Source organism: Symphalangus syndactylus, chromosome 9 (genome assembly GCF_028878055.3).
Source record: "Symphalangus syndactylus isolate Jambi chromosome 9, NHGRI_mSymSyn1-v2.1_pri, whole genome shotgun sequence".
Lineage (NCBI taxonomy): Eukaryota > Metazoa > Chordata > Mammalia > Primates > Hylobatidae > Symphalangus > Symphalangus syndactylus.
In genome coordinates, this window is record NC_072431.2 from 57,264,260 (window position 1) to 57,277,187 (window position 12,928).

Consider the following 12,928-nt stretch of genomic DNA (forward strand, 5'->3'; position numbering starts at 1 on the left):
CTCATGCCTGTAATCCCAGCACTTTGGGAGGCCAAGGCGGGCAGATCAAGAGGTCAGGAGACAGACCATCCTGGCTAACACGGTGAAACCCCATCTCTACTTAAAAAAAAAATACAAAAAATTAGCAGGGCATGGTGGTGGGCACCTGTAGTCCCAGCTACTCGGGAGGCTAAGGCAGGAGAATGGCATGAACCCGGGAGGCAGAGCTTGCAGTGAGCCGAGATCGCGCCACTGCACTCCAGCCTGGGCGACAGAACGAGACTCCATCTCAAAAAAAAAAAAAAAAAGTGCTAGACAGATGTCACCCCCTAGTGGTATCGACTGCCACAGTGGTGATAAACACCAGGCCTAGGAACAACGGGACTTTGGGTTCTCCCTGAGAGTTACAGGACCCTGGAGAAGCCACTTTCCTCTCTGCTAATTTTTTAAAAATTATTTACAAAGATTGCTAGGTTGCTCAGATTGGTCTCAAACTCCTGAGCTCAAGCGATCCTCCTGCTTCAGCCTCCAGAGTAGCTGGGACTACAGGCATGAGCCACCATGTCAGGCCCCCTTTTTCTTTAAAATGGGCATAATAATAGTCCCAACACCATGAGATTATTATAAGGATAAAAGGAATTAACAAGTAGAACAGAGCTTTGGACATAATAAAGGGTTCAATCAGTGTTGGGTGTCAAATGGGAATTGCTGAAGGACTTGGGAGAAATTAGCTTGTTCAGCAGGACTTTGAAGCGCTTGAGAAGAAAATAGTCAAGGTTGCAGAGTTGCAAATCTTTAAGATGGTTTAACATAATTGGAAGGTCAGGTTGTTCCTGCTTTTTAAAATGTACCAAATAGAATAAGATGTATTGTTTCTAAAATGTGTAATTTATTTCACTGAGTAATAATTTTACAGTAGTCACAGTGTTATGGAAGCCACCTTCAAAGCCACCCTGAAATTGATGCTGATGCCACCCTTTGGCTAATTCCTGTTTGCCACTCAGGATTTTCTTTTCTTTTTTTTTTTTTTTAGACGGAGTCTTGCTCTGTCACTCAGGCTAGAGTGCAATGGTGTGATCTCGGCTCACTGCAACCTCTGGCTCCCAGGTTCAAGCACTTCTTCTGCCTCAGACTCCCAAGCAGCTGGGATTACACACGCCTGCCACCACGCCTGGCGAATTTTTTGTATATATATATATATATATATTTTTTTTTTTTTTTAGTAGGGATGGGGTTTCACCTCATGGCCAAGCTGGTCTTGAACTCCAGACCTCAGGTGATCCACCCGCCTCGGCCTCTCAAAGTGCTGGGATTACAGGCATGAGCCACCGCGTCCAGTCAGGATTTTCCATAGGCATTACTCTTACCCCATCACCACCATCACCACCCTCACGGTACCCATCTCTGCTCCATCCCATAACAGGCTGGGAAGCTTCACTCTTCCAGGGAGTATCCGATAAGGGAGGGGCAGGAAATCCTCTCAGAAGGCTAGGTTTCCTTTTTTTTTCTTTTTATTTTTTGAGATGGAGTCTAGCTCTGTTGCCCAGGCTGGAGTGCAGTGGCGTGATCATGGCTCACTGCAACCTCCGCCTCCTGGATTCAAGTGACTCTCCTGCCTCAGCCTCCTGAGTAGCTGGGATTACAGGCACACGCCACCATGCCCAGCTAATTTTTGTATTTCTTAGTAGAGACGGGGTTTCACCATGTTGGCCAGGCTGGTCTCGAACTCCTGGCCTCAAGTGATCTGCCTGCCTCTGCCTCCCAAAGTGCTAGGATTACAGGTGTGAGCCACCGTGCCCAGTCCAGAGAGCTGTCTTTTCTTTTCTTTTTTCTTTTCTTTCAGAGAGGGGTTTCTTCATGTTGCCCAGGTTAGTCTCTGACTCCTGACCACAAGCGATCCTCCCACCTTGGCCTCCAGAGTAGCAAGGATTACAGGTGTGCACCACCAAGTGGAGCTTGGCTTTCCTAAATTAATGTTGTTGGCTAGAAACAGAATTGGAGCCAGGTATGTAATTTTAAATTTTCAAGTAGCCACAATTCAAAAAAGAAATAAGTGAAATCAATTTTAATGCTGTTACAAAACTCAACATATTCAAAATATCATCTCAACATATAATCAATGTAAAAGTAATCAATAACCCGGGAGCAGTGGCTCACGCCTATAATCTCAACACTGTGAGAGGCTGAGGCAGGGGATCTCTTGACGCCAGGAGTTTGAGATCTGCCTGGCCAACATGGGGAAACCCAGTGGCAGGTGCTGTAATCCCAGCTACTCTGGAGGCTGAGGTACAGGAATCTCTTCAACCTGAGGAGCAGAGGTTTCAGTGAGCCAAGATCGCACCACTGCATTCTAGCCCTTTTTTTTTTTTTTTTTTTGGTCGTAAGGGTTCACCATCTTGTGTGCATTTACGCTGCAATTTCATCTCCATTCAGATGGGCCACACTGCACATGGGGCTAGTGGCTACTGAAGTGGAAAGCACAGCACTAAGTTGTCTGGGTACAAATGTGTCTGACCATCCCAAGAGTCTTCTTGGTCATCTTCCTTTTTTTTTTTTTTGAGACAGGTTCTCTCCCTGTTGCCCAGTCTGGAGTGCAGTAGCACAATTGTGACTCATAGGTCACTGCACCCTCTAACTCTTGGGCTCAAGTGATCCTCCCACCTCAGCCTCCCAAGTAGCTGGGACTACAGGCATGCACTACCATGCCCAGCTAATTTTTGAGATTTTTGGTAGGGATGGGGGTCTCACTATGTTGCCCAGGCTGGTCTTGAGCTCCCAGTCTCAAGTGATCCTCCCGCCTCAGCCTCCCAAAGTACTGGGACTACAGGCATAAGCCTGTGCTGGGCCCCAAGAGTCATTTTTTTTTTTTTTTCCACAAATTCTCCCAGTCTAGCCTATGGGGCCACAAGTACCTCTTACCAGGGTCACTTTGACCCTCCTCCCAGCATCCTTGCCTATGCCATGTGTCTGCGTGCCTGGTACTTAGCATGCAGTTTGGTGCAAAGTAGATGCTTATGGAATGGCTGAAAGAATAAGATGTGGCCTCCCTTTGATAACGCCCCCAAAGCCTTGAACATGACTCGGTGTTGGAAACCATTTGTCCGTGCCTCCTCCGGACTGACCTTGGACTGCTTTTGCAGACACCATCTCATATGATCACAAGGCAGCACAGAGGGGACATTCTCTCCCCTGGCGAGGTGAGCATCGGTCAGAACAGACAACGAGGGCAGCCTTAACAGGGGATGCCTGGGGCCAAACATCCAGAATGGCAGCCACGGGTAAGGGCCGGACCTGGGGACAGATCAGACCCTCATTCGCCTGGCTCTGGGGTGGGGTGGGGGGGCGCGGTGCGGGGGGGGGCGCGGTGGGGGAGGGACAGTGGCCTGTTTTGGTTAAATTTTTCTGGGTAATGGAAAGTTCACACTTCTTTGGTGTCAATTCTTGTTGATGAAAGTCTTTCTAAGGCAAGTTAGTGTTAGTTGGTCTGTTGGCCCTAGCAAGGTGGTATAATCAAATCTTTGATCATTCGAGGGCAGCAGCCTTAGGGTCCGTATCCCTACCACACATCCTCGTTGTCCTGCGTTGGAAATTAACTATGAGAGGTGGGGGGCCACTGGGCAGGTAACAATGACTTGGAATCAGCTCCTGGGAGATGCATTTGGGATTTGGGGCTAAATCCTGGAGTAGCTTGGGGGCGGCAAAATGACTTCAGGGATATCCTTTTTTTTTTTTTTTTTTTCTTTTTTGAGATGGAGTCTTGCTCTGTCGCCCAGTCTGGAATGCAGTGGTGCCATCTTGGCTCACTGCAACCTCTGTCTCCTGGATTCAAGCGATTCTCCTGCCTCAGCCTCCGAAATAGCTGGGATTACAGGCACCCACCACCACGCCTGGCTAATTTTTGTATTTTTAGTAGAGATGGAGTCTCACCATATTGGCCAGGCTGGTCTCAAACTCCTGGCCTCAAGTGATCCGCCTGCCTCAGCCTCCCAAAGTGTTGGGATTACAGGTGTGAGCCACCGCTCCCAGCCTATTCCTTTGCTTTTTAGAGATAGGGCCTCTCTCTGTTGCCTAGGCTGGAGTGCAGTGGCGTGATCATAGCTCACTGCAGACTTGAACTCCTGGGCTTAAGCAATCCTCCTGCCGTAGCCTCCCAAGTAGCTGGGACTTCAGGTGCATGCCACCATGCCCTGCTAATTTTTAAAATATTTTTTAGAGATGGGGTCTCACTATGTTGCCCAAGCTGGTCTCGAATTCCTTGCCTAAAGCAGTCCTCCCACCTCAGCCTCCTGAATAGCTGGGATTCCGAAAAAGTCTCCAAAAATCCTGAAGGATTTTAAGCAGAGGAGTGAATGTGATCTAATTTACCTTATCGGGATGAAGTTGACACTGTCCCTCACGTCTAATTCAGGAGACAGACGAGAAAATGGGCAAAAATCATGAAAGTGTGAATGACTACTTTGATAGACGCTTAGGCCACCTGAAAGTGCAAGGATTTTGCCCATGTTAGTGCCAGGCTTGACTGTAGGTCTTTATCATATGCAATTGAGCCAAAACTTATTTAAAAAAAGCTTCTACAGCTGTTTTCCTAACTCCCCTCAAAAAACAGTATTAAACAATCGTTTAGCACACTAATTTCAGCCCTCAAATATTTCAGTCTTCAACTTTGGACCTCTTATTATTTTTTAATTTTTATTTTCTGAGACAAAGTCTCGCTCCCACCTCAGCCTCCCCAGTAGCTGGGACCACAGGTGCCTGCCACTAAGCCCGACGAATTTTTGTATTTTTTGCAAAGACAAGGTCTCGCTATGTTGCCCAGGCTGGTCATGAACTCCTGAACTCAAACAGTCCTCCCACCTTGGCCTCCTGAAATGCTGGGATTACAGGCATGAGCCACTACAGCCGGCTTGGACCTCCCACTTTTTTGAGGGCAGTGGAGGTAAGACAATAGCAGACTTTGCTTGCAAACAGGCAACCTCTTCCGTGATGGAAGGGCTATTCTGAGCCATTTTGTTTCTCCTGGGGCAGAATTAACTGGTACTAAAAACATCCATTCACAATCCCAACATTTCAGCTGTGGCCTTGTTCTCCAGTGGCAACATTAAACGAGCAAGGAGCTTGTTTCAGAAAAGAGCACCTCCCCTCCAGGGTATCCACGGGCACTGAAACATTTATTTATTGCAGGGTGTGAAATGTGTCTAGGAAGGGAACATAATGATCTTGGTGGGTTAGTGATAAATGGGGTGAGAATGGGGGGTAGGTGAAGGAAGGTGTAGGAGGTGGAACCAGAGCCTGGAGGTGGCCAAGTTCACGTCACGCTTCCACACTTTGTCCCTGTAACATGGTAACCATGGCGCCCGACTGTACCTTTCCCTTGGAGACACACCTTTTGGTCCGGCCCATGCCACCTCCCCTGGCTCCATCCCCACTCTATCCCTTCATTGCTCTGGCCTAGCCTGAAGCCTCTCTCCATCCAGTTTTGATGGAGGTAACTCTGCCTGCCAGGTGGATCCAGCCTCGGAGGTAAAGCAGCTGCAGAACCAATCGAGCCTTTCTGCACCTGGGTGGCCACTTCCAGAAAGCCCACCCGGACTTTCTTTTACGAACAGGGTCTCGGTCCATCTCCAGCCTTCACCTTCCCAAAGACCCTCCTGGCCTCCTCTCCATTATGCGGGCCGAGAAGAACCCCAGGAGGGCAGCGGGGACCGGGAGCGAGGAGTAGGGGTGGCAAACCCTACCCTGCCTGCCACCTTCAGTCCAGTGGTGGACAATACCTGGTCCCCATCGCTGCCAACTCGGGAAGCCCCCCTGTCCCCCAGGTGCCCACCGCCCCCAGAGTCCCCGAGCAATCCCCGCGGCCTGGCTCCTGGGAGGAGACTCAGGGGAAAAGGATCCTCTAGAACCTGGGCGCCGGCCCGGCCCCGTCACCGCCGTCGGGGGTTTAAAGGGCCAGGGCCCACCCGGACGGCGGACGCCCCTCCCAGTGCCCGCGCAGGCCGCACCCACTTGGGGGCGGCGCGCCGGGGCCTGGTGCTCGGTCGGCGGGCGCTGCCGCTTTAAGCGGGGGCGGGACTGCGCGCGGCTGAGCGGCTGCGACGAGGGCTCGGCTGGGGGTCGCAGGGGTCGCGGGCCGGGCCTGCAGGAGCCGGGCCGCCGAGGTCGCGGTAAGTTGGTGGGCGGGCGTCCGAACGGCCCCGGGAGGTGCGCGCGACCCCCAGGCGCGGGGAGGCCTCTGCGGCGCGGCGGCTCCGCGGAGGGATGGAGCGGGGGGCTCCGAGCGACCTGGGATCCCCTAGGCCCCAGCCAGAGCCCACCCGGGGCTGCGGGGCCGACGGCGTTTGCGGCCGAGCTGAGAGGAAGCTGTGGGAGGCGCAGCGCTCGCGGGCGCGGGAATTGGCGCTCGGCGCTTGCCGTAGCTCGGCCTGGGACGCGGTCGCGGAGCGCCCGGGACGGCGACAAAAGGAGGGAACCGGAGGGCTGTTTGTGAGCTGAGAGGTCGGGTGGGACATTGGGGTCCTGTCCCTCCGGAGGCGCCCGCCGGCCAACCTGGCACCTCCAGGCCTCTACGCAGGCACTGGACTCGTTAGGCCCGGCGCGGGGAGCGAAGGTAGCGGCGACCACAGCGCCCCCTCTGGCCCGGCGGCGCCGCCTCAGGCAGGGCTCGGCGGGGTCTGGGGGCGGCGGGGCCGTTTGTCCCCGGGAGTGGGAGCGGGCGCGGCGCCAGCCCGGCCTGGGCCTTCGGCGTCCGGGGTGGTGAAGTTGCTTTCCCTCAGACACGCTGAATGGGGGCGTTTCCCCCCGGCCAGGGCCCCCAGGCTCCGCAGGACCCCGGGAAATGGAAGAGTTGACGACTTCCACGGGAAGGGGGAAGTTTGGACAGGACTAGGGAGGTTTTTAGGCAGGGAGAGGCCGTGACCCCGAGTCTTGGGTCCCCTCGGATGGGGATGGGCAGGGAGAGGCCGTGACTCCTGAGTCTTGGGTATCCTGGGATGGGGATGGGCAAGGAGAGACCGTAAGTAACCCCGAGTCTTGGGTCCCCTCGGATGGGGATGGGTAGGGAGAGACCGTGATCCCGAGTCCTGGGTCCCCTCGGATGGGGATGGGCAGGGAGAGGCCGTGACCCCCATGCCTTGGGCCGATGGAGATGGGGAAGGGGGTGTCACCTGAAACAGGCGGTTGCCAGGTCTCCAAGCAGGGCATGACAGACTGCCCCGCCTTGGTTTCCTTCGTGGCTTTTCCTACCCGGAGCCAGAGGGCTGGGGCTTCTGGTGGGCTTGTTGTGGGACACCTGTGGGCATGCTCGCTGCATGGAAGAAGGGTTTTTGGTGTCTAGGAGAGAGTGGCCGGAAGGAGCTCTCTAGTGTCACCTGTGTCAGCTGCAAAGCAGTGTATCCGGTAGGCCTGCAAAGGAGGTCCTGGTGTGTCTGTTGAAAGAAAAGGAAGCCGTGAAACCACCTGTTAGTGCAGAGCAGGATTATGCAAGGAGGAGGGGTAAAAGCAACTTATTTCACCAGCTTCTCGGGATACTTTGTGACACCTGTTAAAATAGAAACCTAGTCTTCATCTGTGTGTCAGCTGGGAGCAGCCGTTGAGTGCCTACTGCCTGGCAGCTACAAACAGAAATTATAGTTTCCCGTGCCCCTCACGTAACCACAGTCTGGAGGGGTGCTGCTTAGGAGCCCACCTTTGGCACTTGGGGATTTTGGATGCCCGCTGAAGTTTGGGAACCCGTCACACATACGACCAAGGTTGCCCCAATGCAGCCTGCTGCCTGCGTTTTCTTTTTTTTTCCGAGACTGAATCTTGCTCTATTGCCCAGGCTGGAGTGCAGTGGCACAATCTTGGCTCACTGCAATCTCCACCTCCCGGGTTCAAGTGATTCTTCTGCTTCAGCCTCCCGAGTAGCTGGGATTACAGGTGCCCGCTACCACGCCTGGCTAATTTTTGTATTTTTAGTAGAGACGGGGTTTCATCATGTTGGCCAGGCTGGTCTGGAGCTCCTGACCTCGTGATCTCCCTGCCTTCGCCTCCCAAAGTGCTGGGATTCCAGGTGTGAGCCACTGCGCCCGGCCTGCTGTATATTTTTATACTGCCCATGAACTAAAAATGGTTTTATATTTTTAAATGGCTGGGGAAAAGAGGAAGGATATTTCATGGTAAATGAGAGTTATATGAAATTCAGATTTCAGTGTCCATAAATAAAGTTTTATTGGAACACAGCCTCACTCATTTATTTACATGTAGTCTGTCTGTGACTACTTTCTGGTTATAGCAGAGCTGAGTAGTGACAGACTGCGTGGCCACAAAGATTAAAATATCTACTATGTGGTTCTTTACAGAAAATGTTTGCCAACCCCTGACTCAGAGAAAGAGAAAATACCATAGGAAAGAACAGTGTCTGCGTACAGAAATCCTGTTTCAAAATTAATAGACAAAATGGAGTTGGGTAAACTTCATATTAAAAAAACCAGAAGGAATAGTGTTAGATTCTGGATTAAGATGAAAGCATATTATAGGCATTTAGGTAAGATTTTCACAGAGATTGTGATCCTGTGCCCTCCGTAAGTTGACTAACTCTATGCTTCTTTTCGTAGGCTGGTTGAACTCATGGACCTGATACTTTTCTCTTGAGAAGCAAACCAGCCCAAAAGAAAAATGGCGTTTGTTGCAACACAGGGGGCCACGGTGGTTGACCAGACCACTTTGATGAAAAAGTACCTTCAGTTCGTGGCAGCTCTCACAGATGTGAATACACGTGAGTTGATCCTTTTTGTCATTAAGAAATGCATAAATAAGGCCAGACGCGGTGGCTTACATCTGTAATCCCAGCACTTTGGGAGGCCGAGGCGGGTGGATCACCTGATGTCAGGAGTTTGAGACTAGCCTGGCCAATGTGGTGAAACCATGTCTCTATTAAAATACAAAAATTAGCCAGGCGTGATGGCTCACGCCTGTAGTCCCAGCTACTTGGGAGGCTGAGGCAGGAGGATCGCTTGAACCTGGGAGGCAGAGGTTGCAGTGAGCCGAGATCGCACCACTGCACTCCAGCCTGGGTGACAGAGTGAGACTCTCTCTCAAAAAAAAAAAAAAAAAAAAAAAGAAGAAAATGCATAAATATGACACATCTGTCTCAGCTCAAATGTTGTGCACTTTGAGATTAATCGGAACATTAACTTTTATTCTCGTTTTCCTTTTCTCTACCTTGTAGAGAAGCAAAGTGATGAGTAATACTGGCTGGAGCCCCAAAGAGGCACGTGTGTGTGTTTGTGTGTGTGTGTATATGCTTGTCAGTGCATGCACGTGTATGTCTGGGAGTACAAATGTGTGCGACTGGTTATAGGGAACTAGCTATGTGCCTTCTACTAGGCCATGACAGTCAAACTGATAAGATCTGATTGCTTCTCTTAAATTACTAAATCCAAGTTTTGCATTAACATAATTTCCTTAACATAATTTCAATTACCTGATGCTTGTTTTGCCCTTCACAGCTGATGAAACAAAGTTGAAAATGATGCAAGAAGTTAGTGAAAATTTTGAGGTATGAGCATTATATTTTGTATTTTTCATCTTGAGGTCAATATTCTTACGCACTTTCCTGTTCCTGCTTTGTCAGTCTTTTTACTAGCAACTCAAAGATCATTGTCTTTGTTCAAGTAATTTATTATATTTCAAAACTGAAATCTGAAACTTTGTACACAGTGTTTTCCATCTTCACGCTAGTGATAGCAAACCACATACCATGTTGAGGATTGTCAGTTTTGTTTTGGTTGGTTTAACAACATTTTTTCATTTTAAAATACGGTAGGTCTTATAGGCTACCATGCCTGTTGGGATGCACTCAGATTTATTCTTGTATTTTTCTTTCTTTCTTTTTTTTTTTTTGAGATGGAGTTTCGCTCTTGTCGCCCAGGCTGGGGTGCAATGGCGTGATCTTGGCTCACTGCAACCTCTGCCTTCCGGGTTCAAGTGATTCTCCTGACTCAGTCTCCAGAGTAGCTGAGATTATAGGTGCCTGCCACCACGCCTGGGTAATTTTTGTATTTTTAGTGGAGACGGGGTTTCACCATGTTGGTCAGGCTGGCCTTGAACTCCTGACCTCAGGTGATCTGCCTGCCTCAGCCTCTCAAGGTGCTGGCATTACAGGCGTGGGCCACCTCACCTGGCCTGTTTATTGTCTTTTTTGAGGCGGAGTCTGGCTGTGTCGCCCAGGTTGGAGTGCAGTGGCGTGATCTTGGCTCACTGCAACCTCCACCTCCCGGGTTCAAGCGATTCTCCTGCCTTAGCCTCCCAAGTAGTTGGGATTACAGGTGTGTATCACGCCCGGCTGATTTTTGCATTTTTAGTAGAGACGGGGTTTTACCATGTTGGCCAGGCTGGCCTTGAACTCCTGACCTCAGGTGATCCTCCTGTCTTGGCCTCCCAAAGTGCTGGGATTACAGGCATGAGCCACTGTGCCCAGCCGAGATGCACTCAGATTTATGTTGTGAATTTGTTATGTTCAGGTAATTCAATGGTGTATTCTTATGCAATGAGATCTGGATGTCATTTCTGGTTCTGCTAATTAGAGCATCTGTGACCTTGATCAAGAAAGAACTTTCTCTCTTGTGGACCTCACATCCTGCAATTTTATATTGTCCTGCATGCCCCTCAGACACTTTTCGTTTTTCTTCAGTCTTTTTTCTTTTTGTCCTTTAGATTGGATAATTTCTGATTTTCTGAGAATTTTTTTGTTATCTCCACCCTGCTGGGTTTTTCTTAGAATTTCAGTTTATTTTTTGTATTTTTAAAAATTTTAGTTATTGTGGTTTCAGTTCTAGAATTTCCATTTGGTTCTTCATAGATTTCGTTTATCTGCAGATTCCCCATCTTCGTTTATTAAGACCATATTCTTTTATGTTTTGAACATATTTACTGTATGAGGGCTGCTTTAAAGTCTTCAAGTATTAAAGCCAATATTTGGGCTATATGAAGGTCAATTTCTATTGTCCGTGGGCCACGTTATCCTGTTTCTTTGTCTAGTAATTTATATATTTATATATTTGGAGACAAGGTCTTACTGTCACCCAGACTGGAGTGCGGTGGTACAATTTCGGCTCACAGCAACCTCAACCTCTTGGGCTTGGGTGAGCCTCCCACTCAGCCTCTTAAGTAGCTGGGACTACAGGCATGCGCTACCACGCCTGGCTAATTTTTGTATATTTTGTAGAGATGAGGTTTCACCATGTTGCCCAGGCTGGTCTCAAACTCCTGGACTCAAACGATCCACCTGCCTCAGCCTCCCAAAGTTCTGGGATTATGGATGTGAGCCACTGTGCCCAACCGTATAGTAATTTTTTTACTGTGTGGTGGACATTACTTGTGAGACATCGTAGGCTCTCTAGATCCTGTTATCTCCCTCTGAAGAATGTCGACGTTTTGTCGTAGTAGGCAGTTCAGTTACCAGTTGATCCCACTGAATTTGAGTAGGCTTGGTTTTATGCTTTGGGGAGGATCTGTGGATAGCCCAAGGTCTTTCCCAGGTCTCTAACTTGGTGGGATTCAATCTCCAAATTCTGCCTGTGGATCTCATCAGAGGTTGATTTTAGGCTTTGTTGGGGTTGGTCTAGAATAGGCCTTATTCTAGGACATGGTCTAGCTAGATGTGTGAGGTCTGGGATGTTATTAAGATGTTAAGTAGGTCCTTGCGCTCTGGCTAGGCTTGAAATCCAGCATCCTCTAACATTGCTAGATGTATGGTATCTTCATTCATCTTGCAATCTTTTTTTGTTTTTTTTTCTGTTTGTTTTTAAGATAGGGTCTCCTTCTGTTGCCCAGGCTGGAGTACAGTGGTGTGGTCACAGCTCACTGCAGTCTCAACTTCCTGGGCCCACTCAGCCTCTGGAGTAGCTGGGACCACAGATGTGCACCACCATGCCCCACTAATTTTTGTATTTTTAGTAGGGATAAGGTTTCACCATGTTGTCCAGGCTAGTCACGAATTCCTGACCTCCAGTGATCCACCCACCTCAGCCTCCCAAAGTGCTAGGATTACAAACGTGAGCCACAATGCCCGGCCACATCTCTCAGTCTTAAAGCAGGTACACTGTGGTGAGCTTCAGGCAGTGTCACCCTGTGTGTGTGCAGTCCAGCCCTCAGCTGGCCTCACTGGAGACACTCCCCATTCCCCTGCTCTGTGGTTTGCTTTTCTCTGGTGCTGTGCCCTGCAGATTCTAGCCACTTTAGCGCTCCTGAACACTGAGGATTTTACTCCTCAGCTCAGCAGGCCCTGACCCCTGCTTGGACCCAGCTGGCTGAACCCCAGCTGGAAAATTGTACCTGGGCAGAGAGCCATGGTGGTCATGGGGCTCAGCATATAAATTTCCCTTCTCCTTGGAGTCATGCTCCAGTACTGGCCCTAATCCAACACCTGAAAAAAGTTATCTCGTATTTTGCCCAACTTTTTGGTTCATCTGAGTACCAGTTAGTCTCATAGACAGATGAGAAAGTCACATTTGTTACTTATTTTTTTCACATCAGATGAGTAATGTGCTGACATCATAACAAGGTTTGAGGGAGGCACGTCCCACACATGAGCTTGAAATCCCAATCATCATACTTACAAACGACAAAAGGATCATGTTTCCGATTTTTATTGTTTATTTGATTAAAAAAATTTTTAAGAGACAGGGTCTTGCTGTACAGTGGTGCAGTCACAGCTCACTGCAGCCTTGAACTCCTGGGCTTAAGTGGTCCTCCTGAGTAGCTGGGACTACAGGTACGAGACACTATGCTTGGCTAATTTTTCTTTTTCTTTTTTTTTTTTTGAGACAGGGTCTCGCTATGTTGCCCAGTCTGGTCGAGCTCTGGGCTCAAGTGATCCTCCTGCTTTGGCTTCCCAAGGTGCTAGTATTACAGGTGTAACCCACTGCATCCAGCCAACATTTCTGTTTTTTAATAATAATCTAAGAACAAT

At 49.6% G+C, this 12,928-nt stretch overlaps 1 protein-coding gene and 2 non-coding genes across 16 annotated transcripts in view; 2 read left to right on the forward strand and 1 right to left on the reverse strand.

Annotated features, from left to right (window-relative positions):
* Positions 1–6,003: 6,003 nt before the first annotated feature.
* Positions 6,004–12,928, forward strand: part of TRRAP (transformation/transcription domain associated protein) — a 135,185-nt gene continuing 128,260 nt past the window's right edge. For all 14 annotated transcript variants that reach the window (XM_063646109.1, XM_055292391.2, XM_055292396.2 and 11 more), the window contains exons 1-3: positions 6,004–6,140; positions 8,571–8,731; positions 9,465–9,514. In XM_063646109.1, coding sequence (XP_063502179.1) covers positions 8,632–8,731; positions 9,465–9,514 — 150 coding nt within the window. In that variant the 5' untranslated portion in view covers positions 6,004–6,140; positions 8,571–8,631. The remainder of the gene's footprint in view (positions 6,141–8,570; positions 8,732–9,464; positions 9,515–12,928) is intronic.
* Positions 9,183–9,378, forward strand: LOC129490942 (small nucleolar RNA ZL1). Its single transcript, XR_008660403.1, has one exon. It is a non-coding gene; the product is annotated as a small nucleolar RNA ZL1 (small nucleolar RNA).
* LOC129490923 (small nucleolar RNA U13) lies at positions 12,487–12,590 on the reverse strand. The gene has a single exon (XR_008660392.1). It is a non-coding gene; the product is annotated as a small nucleolar RNA U13 (small nucleolar RNA).